At 33.7% G+C, this 13,758-nt stretch overlaps 2 protein-coding genes across 2 annotated transcripts; both read left to right on the top strand.

Moving 5' to 3' along the window:
• Positions 1–272: 272 nt before the first annotated feature.
• LOC115964929 (zinc finger BED domain-containing protein RICESLEEPER 1-like) lies at positions 273–1,922 on the top strand. The gene is made up of 3 exons (XM_031084156.1): positions 273–801; positions 897–1,857; positions 1,907–1,922. The coding sequence occupies exons 1-3, from the start codon at positions 273–275 to the stop codon at positions 1,920–1,922; spliced, it is 1,506 nt and encodes a 501-aa protein (XP_030940016.1).
• Positions 1,923–2,485: 563 nt separating this feature from the next.
• Positions 2,486–5,141, top strand: LOC115963082. Its single transcript, XM_031081969.1, has 2 exons — positions 2,486–2,547; positions 4,379–5,141. Exons 1-2 carry the CDS (start codon positions 2,499–2,501, stop codon positions 4,990–4,992), a joined length of 663 nt encoding a protein of 220 aa, XP_030937829.1. The 5' UTR covers positions 2,486–2,498; the 3' UTR covers positions 4,993–5,141.
• Positions 5,142–13,758: the final 8,617 nt, after the last annotated feature.

The raw sequence follows: 13,758 nt of genomic DNA, 5'->3' as shown, positions 1-13,758 counted from the left end.
TATTGAAGTCATCTACAATTTGTGAAGCCAAGGATAAATGGTATGTTGATGTAAAAATGTATTGATGCAACATGTAATTGATTTAATATATATAATAAAAAAAAAATGTTACTCCATGTTTTTACTTTACATATGTTCAACATTTTACATAACTTTCTCATATAGAAGGTTACAACATTATCTGCACATTGCATAGGCCCTTGACTAGTTAGTTTATATGTCTCACCATTTTTTTCTATTACTTCTGTTTGTGTTGATAGGAAATAAACAAAATGCAACGTTCAGAGATCTCAGCACCTTCACCTTCTAAGATCCAATATGAGGTAACTTCAGCACTCCCGACTTATTCAAAAAGAAGAAGGTTAGTATCTGAGGTTTGGAACGACTTCAATAAGGTTGAGGTTGGTGGGAAGTTCCGGGCCATATGTAAACATTGTTGCAAGGATTTTTCAGGGTCAAGCAAAAGTGGGACAACACACTTGAAAAATCACTTGTTAAGATGTTCTGCTATAAAAAGTGGAGAATCATGTAAAGAAATGATATCTCCTAGCAAAACAGGTGATTTTAAAAATCCAACTGTCATCGATGGGAATTCTGTGTTTGATGAAGAAAGGAGCCGCTTGGATGTGGTAAGAATGATTATCAAGCATGGCTATCCATTGAATATGGTTGAGCATGAGTACTTCAAAGTTTTTGTGAAGAATTTGCAACCAATGTTCAAATTTCATTCACAAGACACTTTAAAGGCTGGCATTCTTCATGTCTATAGAGAAGAAAAGGAGAAACTGTGCAAACACCTTGGTATGCTCTCTTGTTGCTTCAGTTTGATACTTAATTTTTGGACATGTGATGGGAAAAGAATAAGTATTGTTGTTTTACTTTGCAATTTATTGAAGATGGTCTGAAACTGAAGAAGAAGATTCTTGCCGTAAAAAATGTAGGATACAATTATACAGGAGAAACTCTTTTTGGGATGGTAAAAAGTCTACTTCTGGAGTGGAACATTGACAAGAAATTGTGCTCTATAACTGTAGAAAGTTCTTCCTCAAATGATCAAATGGTTAAGACCTTAGAAAGTTGGCTTGGTAAACAAGGTTACCATCCTTTCAGGGGGAAATTATTTCACATCCGTTGCATTACACATATTATAAATCTCCTTGTTCAGGATGGATTGGATGAGATAGGTGATATTCTTCATAAGATAAGGAAAGCTATCAAATACATCAATGAAACAACAATTGGGAAAGAAAAGTTTCAAGAGGTTGTAAAGAAACTGAATTTACAAAGCAAGGACATTACTTCTCAAGGTGTTCCTATAAGGTGGGATTCCACCTTTTTCATGCTTGAGAGTGCATTGGAGTTCAGGGAAGCATTTTCTTACCTACAGAGTAGTGATTGTGACTTCCCTGTAAATTTATCTATGGAGGAATGGGATAAGGCAAAAGTCATGCACAAATGTTTGATTGTTTTCTATGATGGCATATGCAGTTTTTTAGGAAGCAAATGTCTAACTACAAATGTGTATTTTCGTAAGATTTTTGATATTCATCACAATTTAATTCAATGGCAAAAAAGTGAGCATACATTTATTCGCTCGGTTGCAAAGAAAATGAGTGAGACATTTGACAAGTACTTTGACTATTGTACTTCTGTTTCGGCAATTGCAGCAGTTTTTGACCCACGGACAAAATTGGACTTTGTGCATTACTCGTTCACAGAGTTATATGGTGGGCATACTAAGAAATACTTATTGATTGATGATGCTCTTGGTCATATTTTTGATGAATATGCAAAAGGCCGTAGCAGTCAAGCATCTACTTCATATGATGATAATTATTCTGATATACTAGATAGGTGGTACAAGTCTAAAAGAGAGATGAATAAGGCTCATTCACAAAGGGCCGAGCTCGATCGATATTTAGAAGAGCCTATACCTGATTTCGAGGGAGAGTTTGACATATTGGGTTGGTGGCATACAAATAGTACAAAATTTCCAACTCTTTGGAGGATAGCTCGAGATATCTTGGCGATTCCAATGTCAACTTCTATATCAAATTCTGCTTTCAGTAATGAAACTATGACAATCAATCCAACCTTTAATGGTCTGGATCCTGACATCATAGAGGCCTTGGTATGTGGAGAGGACTGGTTGGACAATCCTGTAAGGATGTAAGTCCGATTTTCATTCATTAAAAATTTAAGATCCTTTTACATATATATGTGTGTGTCGCGCTCTCTATGCATTCCTTCACTCCCTTTTCATTCCATTTAACTTCAGCACAGCGAACAAGGACAATGACCACTCTTTTGAACCCACTCATACTTCATTTGGTTTGGCGGGGACTTCTTCAAGCTTGGAATCTCAAGAGGCACAATCTCAGTCTATCAATTTTTTTTTTTTTTTTTTTACTATTTTGATTTCTTTTATGAAATGATGTTTGTGTTGACAATGCTTTCACCTGCAGAAACATGCTCCCTCTACTACCAATACAAAACTCATGCTTGCAAATCTTAGTTCAACTTGGAGCCCTCAGCCATTTCCGACAGGTGAGTACCATTCTTAAAGTTTAAATAAAACTATAAGGTTTAAAAATTTAAATCAAAATATTGGAAATTATAAGTTTAAAATGAATTTTAAAAAGTTAAAAAAAAAAAAAAAAGTATGATGATTTTTAAATGAATATTACCTAAAACTTGCCTAATAAAAAATAACTGGATTGTGATATTAAAAACTAATATCATTTATGAGCATTTTTTTTTCTTTCTCAATTTCTTCCATATCAACTAATCTCATTCATCTTAATTGAAAAACAAGAAAATAATATAAAAGTATAAGTTATTCTCCATATAGGAAACCATAAAGTATAAGGATTTTCCCCTCTCTCTTGTGTGTGTGCGTGCGTGTCTGTTTCTCTAAAAAAAAAAGAAAAAAGAGAGAGAGAGAGAGAGAGAGAGAGAGACAAATTTCAAGTTATTTTCATTTAAATGGTGAAACCTCATAGTTTTGAATAATTTCATATAAACCTTATAATTCCAAATAGTTTCATTTATATCTTATAAGTTCAAAAAGTTTTTATTACTCATAGTTTCATATAGTTTTATGGATAAAGTTTAATTGCAAAATTTGTTGTAGCCTAAAACTACAACTTCTTTTAAAAAAAAAAGTAACATTGCTATATATTTTGAAAATTTAATCGTTAGATTGTATTTTTTTTTATGCTCTTAATACATATGTCAAATTTTGTGCCAACCGAAAATTATTTACTATATAATCTATGAGTTTATATTTTATGCATAATTTTAAATTACAAAAATTTTAAATTTAAATAATTTATTGATAACATAGTTATTGATCTTTAATTTTTTAGAAATTTTACAAGCATAGAGGATATAAGAAAAAAAAATGTAATCTAATGGTGGATTTGTTAAATTCACCTCCAATAAAAAGATATTGAGTAAAATTGCAGCCTTAGACTATGCCAATTTCATAACTAAAATTTTGGTTATGTTTCATTTAAATCTTATACTTTCAAAATGTGTCATTTAAACCTCAAAGATTGAAATAAATGTCATTTGAACCAGATAGTCACATAATTCTTAACAGGGGTTGATAGAATTTGTGCTAGAAGATTAAATGAAATATTTTTAAAAACTACGATTTAGACAAAACATTTTGAAAGTTTAAAATTTAAATGAAACATACACAATAAGGTTCAAAAAGTAATTATATCCCTCATGCCTTATTTTTTTGGTCATATTGAGGTGTTTGTTTCCATACAAGTATTTTTTTTAAAAAGATTTTAAAATTTTCTGGGGCTCTGAAACATCAAAATGCGAGCATATTATAATTTTACAAATAATTGTCATGAGTCTTGTAACTCAATAGTATTATTAATTTATTATGTATCCTCTGGTGAGTGGGGCCATCTTGCCATTTGTAAGCACCATGTGGTCTTCAATCAAATTGGACATCAACCGATTACAAATGGGGTGTTTTTGGAAAAAAAAATTAATATTAATTATTAAAATTAGTGTTATAAGGAAAATATTTTGGCGAATAGTCATTTTTTAAAAATTGTGTTTTGAAAACACAATTTAAGCATTGAAATTTTAAATAGACTAGTCTTCAAAATAATTTCCTCAAACCCCATTTGTGATGATTATATAAAAAAAATATATTAATTTTCCAAAAAATACCCTCAACAGATCTATTTGTAGCTAATTAAGGAAGTGGTGCTCAAAAGTTCTATGAGTTTGCTCACTAGGAATTTATGATTTCATCTTAGTTGTGTGTATGATGATATTAATGACTGCATCCACTAAGTAATGATTACAACTGGTTATCAGTGTGCTGAGATTTCCTGTGTTTCTATTGCAGGTGTCATCACCAAGTCATCTGATCATGGTTCTAGTGGCAATGATGCTGAGGCAGTGAAGAGCTGTATTAGAACAATGGAGTTTAAGTACCATGATAAGGTTGCCAGAGAAATGGACAGGGCAGAGTATGAGGCCCAGTTGGCAGCAAAGGAGGCTCAAAATCGTCAGGATAGGGAGCAATATGCTCAGGAGAAGTTTGAGCTAGAGCAGCGAATCAAGCATTTGGAGGTTGAGTGGCAGAAGCTACTTTTTGAGGCCAACAGAGATAGACTTAGGAACGTTCTTGTTCCACCCAATTATGGGTATCCTGCGCCATCATCAGCACCATCAAGTTCTTCTCAGTTGGGAGTTTCCAATCCTCAAGGATCATGGCATGAGGGTGAGGGTTCATACCACCATTTAGACACCACTTCAGATATTTCACATTGTCCTGGCCTGTTGTATAATTCTCAAAATCAAGGTACCTCAAGTTTAGTCACGATGAACTTGGTTCGTGCGAGTGAATTCCCGAAATCTCCTTTGACTCCACCTCCTACGTCTACACCCCCGACCACTCCACCCGGACCACCCGAAATGGATCAGGATTTCTACCAGCAGTTGTTTAGCAGCCTATGATTCTCGGCCGAGCATGTTTTAACTTTTTTTTTAAATCTCCTCTGGCATGTAAATGACACTACACGTAGACGGTAATTTGTGCCTATGCATACAACTACTTTGAGATAAAAGGTAAACCAAACAATTTGGGACAGAGCCAGGACTTAGAATTGGGGGCGGTTTTGTTGCTGACTGTGTTCTGTAGTTCCAGCCTCTAAATTTGCTGTATAGCAACAAAGGTTTTTTTTTTTTTTTAATTTAAAATATTTTAAAGGGCCGAGTTGTTTATTTTGAGTAAAATTGGTTGATTGAGTTTAATTTAAATTTTTTTCTTTTTTTGCTATTGGTAATTTTTATTGCTGGGCTAATATTAGCCCAAAAAAATTAATTTTTCTAGGCTTGTATATTTTATTTTAAATTTTAGATCTATAAGTTTTGTATAGCCTTTAAAATGATGAAAATACAAGAGTTACAAACGTTTTTATAAATTATTGATGTTATTAGTGGTTATTATTATGTAAAAAGGTGATATAAGTGGTAGACCAAAATGCAAACCAATAAGAATTTACTACCTTAAGGTTTGTAAAAATATTGTAAAAGAATTTGTGACTATAATATTACTTTAAAAAGAATTAATGATATTGTTAAGGGGGCAAAATCAACTATGACTGGTGCATTACTCAATATATGGTTCTTACCAAAAAACTAAGGTAATACAAAGTTAGCTATGATCTTTCATTGTTGGTCAATGGACAATAATCTTCTTGAATCTAGCATTGTTTTAGCTGATGTAACGATCTTATGTGCATTGAATTTGGGTAGAATGAGGCAGATTTTCAAAGTGCATTTTGGCAATAATGCTTTGCGTGAGCTGCTGCAGAATTGATGCAGTGTTGGATTAGTGTTGTTGGATATGTGACTGGTGCTTTGATTGCTTTGCACTATAAGTTATAGTGCAAAGCAATCAAAGCACTTCCAAATTCACCAAAAACCAACAATGGCCACTACCACCATCACCAGCAACGCCAATCCAATCATCTTTTGGTAATGACAACAAATTATATATTTTTATTTTGTTTTTTATGTTTATATATATATATATATATATATATTAAAAGCCAAAACTCAGAGAAAATTCAATTAGATTTCAGTTGAATTCTCGATTTTGCGTCACATATCTCATAAAAAATTTTAATTTTTGTGATAAGTGAATTATTGAATGTAAAAATCAAAGAGTTCAAATCCAATTAAATTCTAAATTGGATTTCAATTGGAGTCCAATTTTGTGTTGTAGGGAATTAACACGAAATTCCTAAACCTGTGAGAAACAAAATAAAAAAAACACACACCAAAAAAAAATAATTACACGAACAAGACAATATTTACGTGGTTCGGCAATTTGCCTAAGTCCACGAAGTTGTAGGGATTTTACTATTATTAGGAAATAAATACAAAGTGCGGTCGTACAGTTATCAGCCCAAAACTCCGCTCTATGGACTAAGCCTCAGAAAATCTCTCATTAAAAATCATGCAACATTATTTCAGGTACGATCGTCATCCGAATCAAACACAACTAGGGTCCACAAAGCCCAACATGCACCACGTGTCCTTTTTTTTATTTTTATTTTTGTTAGAAATGAATTATTAAGTGCAAAAACTGAAAAGTCCAAATCCAATTAAATTATAAATCATATATACATACATACAAACATGTATATATATATATGTATGTATGTATGTATGTATGTATGTATAAATAATGAGAAATCATTATATATTTTAGAAATGTATGGTTTAAAAAAGGTGCAAGCTAATACCATGTATAATTTAAATTTCTTCTAAAAAAATGTATAATTTGAACCATGTAATTGTGATTGTTTTTTTAATTATACATGTGAATATGCACAAGATTATACACTAGTTCTTCTTATAAAAGGAGACAATACAACCTCAATTAAACCATATATATATATATATATATATATAAAATAAGCGACTTCCTTCCTAACTTATTCTATAAAAAAAAGAATGATTTTTTTATCAAACATAAAAACATGAGCATTTTATAAGAAAATGTTTACCTTCAAACTGGTTTGTAGAAAATTTCCTCTAGTCTACTACATTACGATTGATAAAACAATCCATGTGTATATATAATCAAAAGTCAAAACTCAGAGAAAATTCAAATTGGATTCTCAATTTTGTGCCACATATCTCATCAAATTTTTAATTTTTGTGATAAGTGAATTATTGAGTGTAAAAATCAAGGAGCTCAAATCCAATTAGATTCTAAATCGGATTTCAATTGGAGTCCAATTTTACGCAACATGTCCATTTAATTTTTTAATTTTTGTGACTAGTGAATTTTGGGTGCAAAAACTAAAGAGTTTAAATCCAATTAAATTATAAAAATCTAAATAAATTATATATATATATAATGAGAAACCATTACATATTTTAGAAATGTATGGTTTAAAAAATGTGTAAGCTAATACCGTATATAATTTGAACATCTTCTCAAAAAATGTATAATTTGAACTATGTAATTGTGATTGTTTTTAATTGTACCTATACATATGCACAAGATTATACTAATTCTTTTTATAAAAGGAAGCAATACAACCTCAATTAAACCATACAAATATATATGAAATAAACGACTTCCTTTCTATCTTATTTTAAAAGGACGTCATGCTAACGAGTGCCCTTAGGGCACTCATTAATAGTCCATTTTAAGAAAGTTTTGATACTACTTTAATGGGAAATGAAAAAAGTTTTCAAAATATTAATTACTTTTTTTTTTTTTTCCATAAAAATTTTCTTTAAATGAATTATTAACCAGTGCCTTAAGGGTACTCGTTAGCATTTCCCTATTTTAAAAAGATGACTAACACAAACATATAAGAATTTTACGCTCCGTTTGATTTGAAGTAAAATATTTTACATGTAAACATTTTCAGCAAAAAATTTTCTAAGTGTTTGGATTGAGCCCAATACTAGAAAATGCAAATACAAACCAACAACCACCAACCACCACAAACCCAATCACCACAATCATCACCAGCCACCTAAATCACAACTGGAGAGAAAAAATCAACAAAAGCTAGCCACCCATCACAGCCCACTCAGCCACCACTACCCACAAACCCATTCAGCCCCCACTGCAACCCCCAAGCCATCCTAAAAACCTAGATCTTGAAGGAACGAAAACCCCACTCACTCTCAGCGATTCCAAATCAAAGATCTTAGCAACAGCGTTTCTAGATTTGAAACTAGATCCAAGCAACGAGCGATGGAGTGGCAGTGATAGTGACCTCAAGCCTCTCGTGGCGACTTCTCCGACGACAAAACAAGTCGAGATCTGATGTGGTGCCACCAGAATGGAGGCAAAGAGCAGCAAAGGGTGTTGGCTGAGTGGAGCGAAAAGTGGCATGCTGGTGGGTGCTGTTGCTGGTTTGGGCAAGTGTGAGAGTGGATGAGTAAAGTATGAGAGAGGGAGAAAGAGTCAGGTGTGAGGCTGTGAGATTTATGTAAAATGCTTTACACTTGTTTTTACAAGTTTTTATGCACAAAGTTTTAGTCAAAGGAAAATATTTTACAACTTTGACTATATTTTACATGTAATCAAACACTTGAAAATAAGAAAATATTTTATTAAAAATATTTTACATTGAAACAAACGGAACGTTATAGGAAAATATTTACCTTTAAACCGGTTTTTAGGAAATTTCCTCTAACCTACTACATTATGATTGATACAACAATCCACATGTATCTATAATCACATGATATTAGTCATATGATTTATTTAAATAATACACGTAGATGGTTTATATAAGTTTACAAGTAATGAATTGGAGAAGATTTCTCCAAATTGAATTGAAGGAAATATTTGTCTTACTAGATAATAACAGTGTTACTATAAATGCTTTGGAATCTCCCAACAACAACATATAATTGTATCAGATCTTAACTAAAAGAAGCTAAATACAAACAAAACAAAAAGGTAAACAATGAGACATCATAAATAGTTTAAGTGAAAAACGCAATTGTTATTGCAAGGAAGAACACAGTGGTCACAAAGAAAATGCAACTTTCTCTATTACTCGAGATGGGACAGTAAACTTGGATCTGATAAATTTGGCCACAAATAGAGCAGAGAAAGTGAGTACCACATCAAGAGAAAGCAAATGGAAAAATGCAGTTGGGACGATGTTTTCACAGACTAGAGTCTAATTCCTAGGGCTAATGTGAAGCAAAACCCCATGAATACGTCTTGTCATTCTAGGTTTCGCCGTTTTATGTTTTGCCGAGCAACATCTGAAGTCACGGGTGCTGATTCCGAGTTTGTGATTTGTGAAGGTTGTGGCTGTGTTGGTGGTGACTGTGATGATCTAGGTAGAAGTTGGGACATAGACATAACCAGCTCAACACATTTTGGGGCCTAAGGTGGTGTGTTTTTTTTTTTTTATAATTTATTTTATGTGAAGAATTGTTAGTTTCTTCCAATATTCCAATGCTGGTTCTTATTGAACACTTCTTTGCAAAACCATCAATTTGATATTTGTGCTTTTGATAATTTTAGTCTCAATTGAATGATTTCTTTATACTAATACTATGATGATCATGCCAAAATCAAGAAACATGTTAAATGCATTTCATGCAAAATACGATCATATTGCTATGAGGCTTTTTTATATGTGTAGAGTATTTTAAGTGCCCGTTTGGGATGCATTTATAAGCCATTATTGCTTATTTTTCCTATTATTTACAGGTCTCACGTGAGTCACCTATTTATTTTATTTAACTCTTATTTTTTATCTACAAGACTTTGAGCAAAAGGTTTTCAGCATAAAGCTAATTAAAACAAAAAAAACAAAAAAAAAAAAAACTTGTCAACTATGAATGATGTCATTTCTGTCAAATATACCTCAATTCAATTTCAAGTAGATTGATTTTTATAAACCTTGCTCAAATTCGTAGTCCACAATAATAGAGTTCAATCTTGGACCTACTCAACACATTTTGGAGTCCAAGGCCACAATTTTTAGTGGGACTTCTCTTATTTTAAATATTAATTGAATAATACCTATGTTTCATTTTTTTTTTTTTTTTCATTTAAAAACCTACTTCTAGCTTTTTGAGATGCAAGATTACTACTAATTATGTTTTTATTTAATTTCCAATAAGATTTCCTTTTCTATTGGTAAAATCACTTAATTCACTTAATTTTTCTTGTAACATATTCTATCTTAAATAGGATTTTATCAATTTTAATTTTGGATAACTTCTTTTTGCATACGAAAAAGTAAGTGTTACCTTCATTAGAAAAATAATCTAGTATTTTAACATAACTTAATATGTTAATTGGACTGTTTTCATCTATTATAAAATTTATTTTAAATTCTAAAAATAAGTCTAAATAATTAGTATCATAATAAATATATGATCATTGTCTCTATTGGACTTCAGGTATTGAACAATGGATTTCAATAATGAATTTGTTTGGAAAATTATTAATTCTAATAAAAAGAGAAAGGAAGAGTAGAATTTTAAAAAAAATTGAACATAGACTACCGTAAACATGGTAAAAGGTATTACTAAAATACACAGCATTTAAAAAGAATATAACATTGAAGGTAGAAGTCTACCAGCTGAAGAGTGTGTAGGTAAGCTTTCATGGCGTCTTGATCGGTCATTCCATCGTCAAAAAAATTGCAAATATAGAGAAGACTTTTGGAACGGTCAAGTCTAATATTGCTTCAAGCAAATTTAAAGGACTTGCAGGGTCAAACAAAGTTGGTGGGCATATTTATAGCGTTTGGATTGTTTTGATGCCACTAATGAATTCTTCTTACAACGAATTAGAGTGTTGTTGAATGAAGCTTGACAGAGATCTTATCAAATTAGGAAAAGTGATCTATTGTAAAGAACTTGAGGGTATGATCATTTGCATGTAGGTGAAGTGGCAATTTTTGAGCACTTGCATGTGCATGTGACCAATCTGGATGCAAAAATTCTTAGGAATGTGATTTGCTTTTTTCTATATTATTCATATATGGCAAGGAGACACTTGGCGTAGACAGACATTCCTGTAAATGACGCGGAGAGCATGAGTTTCTAGATGTTTTTTGGGGATAACAGACAAAAATTCTACTCTTTAACTTAAATATATATATATATATATATATATATGTATGTATGTAAAACTCGCTTCTAGAGACTTAAACCCAACGCTTGTCCTCCACACCCCAGAAGCAGAGGTGGAGCTAGGGGGTCAGGGACTTTTTGAATTTTCCATTAGAGGTAGGACAAATTCACAATTCAAACAAAAAATATACTGACTACCTTCCCTGAAATTTTAGAATTTGAACTTTGTAAGCAATTAAATTTCTAGTTCGAAATAAATCAAACAAGTAAAATAGTTTCACAAATGCAAATTTGTATTGATGATTGTGTGGTACAATTCTCTGTGATTACAAAAGAGTTATCCTCTGATTCGATCTCCTTAAAAGATTTGTTGATTGGATTTGTGATGATGTGATTTTGTTTTGAACACAAGATATCCTTCAATTTGGTTGAGGAATGGATCGAAGATCTTTGGAACAGAATTACAATGAATCTCTGGCTATGAGCTTGTTAGAAATTCTTTGTTCTTCGTGTTCTTTGTGTTCTTCATGTTCTTCGTGTGTTCTTCGGGCGTTCGTCGTCTTCGAAGGTTTGTTGTGGAAGTTCTCCAGGGCTTTAGAGGCTTGAATCCGTGAAGCTTCACTAATTTGTGGTTGTTTGAGGTTTCTGGAGGCTTTTAAGCTTGATTCCAGTGAACTTTGAGATCTAGGCAGATAGTTTGGATGATTCTGCTTCGAATGTTCTTTGTATTTGAAGATTTGTGGTGGAAGTTCTTCGAGGCTTTAGAGGCTTGAATCCGTAGAGCTTCACTGATTTATGATTTGTTGATGTTTTCGGACCTTTGAGCTTGATTCCCGCAAACTTTAGGATCTAGGCAGATGATCTGGATGATTCTGCTTCGAATGTTCTCCAATTTTGGGGTTGAAGTTCTTGAAGTTCCTGGAGGCTTCAGGGCTTGATTCTAGCAGAGCTTTTTCCCTTTTGAATCCGGTCCTCCTAAATGTCTCAGGAAGGCTTCTATTTATAGGAGTTTGGGGGTAGGTGAGCGACACGTGGCGGAGCTTGATTGGTGACACATGTCACAGCCTGATTGGTCCGCTTGAGTCATCGCTTACACGTGCTGTACTGCTTGAGTCATCGCTTACACGTGCGAGGCTGCTTGAGTCATCGCTTACACGTGCGCTGATGCGTGATTGGCTCTTGCATGACACTTGGCAAATTTCTGTTAGCTTATGAATAGTGATAGTAAAACCTAGCAGCAATACATGGTGCTCTGTAATTGGCTATATTTTGTGGATTTGGTAATATGACGTGTCAGCTTGTGATAGGTCGGGAATTTTCCCTCTCTACAAATGCCCCCTCGAGACTCGTTCACACACACGGTCTCGGAGTGTGGTGTGGGAATGAGTTTCAAAAAACTGGATTTTTGGTATTTGACTCTTTAAGTGAAGTAGTTGAAGGTGGTGGAGCTGTTGAAGGTGGTGGAGCTTTCAGAAGGATGAGATAATTTCCGAAGAGTAGACCCACCCATATGAAAGGCTTTGATGAGACTGAAAAAGGGTCTGCAAGTATTTGAACGTACTTGCGTGATGGAGCCTTCTTAGCAGAGGTTAAGTTGAAGTAGTTTCAAAAGAGTATTTTGGATCGCTGGCAGCGATCACAAGATGTTGAAGATGGGGAAGATGAGAGAATGGTGGCTGGATACAGCATGCAGGGTCATGGAGCTAGCCTCGTATTCTTAAGAACTTCTGGTGAAGTTATTTCAGAAGATCATGCTTTGGATTACAACGAGGACAGGTGGGAAAGTGGTTGAATGCACCTGCGTAATTGTATCACTCAAGTTAAGTTGAAGTAATTTCAGAAGCTTATGTATTCTGGGTATGCTGGTAGTGGCAACGAAGAAGATGGAGATGGAGCAAAGCAAATGAGCAAAGCATACACCACCATGGTGCTAGCCCTCTATGCTGGGACCCTTTTGGTGTAGATGTTTATGGGAAGTACAACTTTGGATATGGGACTGACTATATGCTGAATGAGGTCCGGCAGCAAGTAATAGAATGTGCCTGTGTAATGGGACCATGCTGACGGACATTAAGTTGAAGTAATTTCAGAAGAGTACTTTCTGAAATTCTTCAAGCTGATTTTAAGTTGGAGTAATTTCAGAAAATGAGTTTTGAGGTACCAGCAACGATGATCTTTGGGTCCCATAGTAGTGGGGACATGGAATAAAGTTTTGATGTCCATTTACCAGCACCAAAGGCTGAATTCTGATGAGCTGGCGCCTTGGAGGTTGTTTTAAGTGTTGGATGGAAAACAATTCGTAGGATACCCCAACACTTTTTACCATCTTCATCTATTGCCACTTGTTGGAAAAGCACAGAAAAAATGAAAGATGGAGCTAACTTGTGAACCTGGTTTGGAAACCAAACAAGTTGCTGTTTGTTCCGAACCCCTGCTTCTGCTGGAAGACCAAGCAATTGGAAAGAGACTACAGGAGCCCTGAGGTTAGGAACAGGTGTGTCCGCTGGACTTGGATTTCCTGGCCAACCAAGTCCACGGAAGCATGGGAGGTCGATGCAGGCCTTGTTATGAGTAATTTTATGGACAAAGGTGGTCGTTAAATGGAGAAACAAAGTTTGTTTGGATCTCAAAACTGCA

This window comes from Quercus lobata, chromosome 10, assembly GCF_001633185.2.
Source record: "Quercus lobata isolate SW786 chromosome 10, ValleyOak3.0 Primary Assembly, whole genome shotgun sequence".
Taxonomy (NCBI): domain Eukaryota; kingdom Viridiplantae; phylum Streptophyta; class Magnoliopsida; order Fagales; family Fagaceae; genus Quercus; species Quercus lobata.
Note: the sequence above shows the minus strand (reverse complement) of the source record. Positions and strands in the feature narration are given on the sequence as shown.

Bases quoted from the DNA above. Each gene is read 5' to 3' on its own strand.
- LOC115964929 (XM_031084156.1), top strand. From the start codon at position 273: ATGCAACGTTCAGAGATCTCAGCACCTTCACCTTCTAAGATCCAATAT. The intron at 802-896 runs GTATGCTCTCTT...AATTTATTGAAG, and splicing joins GAAACTGTGCAAACACCTTG to ATGGTCTGAAACTGAAGAAG.
- LOC115963082 (XM_031081969.1), top strand. From the start codon at position 2,499: ATGCTTGCAAATCTTAGTTCAACTTGGAGCCCTCAGCCATTTCCGACA. The intron at 2,548-4,378 runs GTGAGTACCATT...TTTCTATTGCAG, and splicing joins CCCTCAGCCATTTCCGACAG to GTGTCATCACCAAGTCATCT.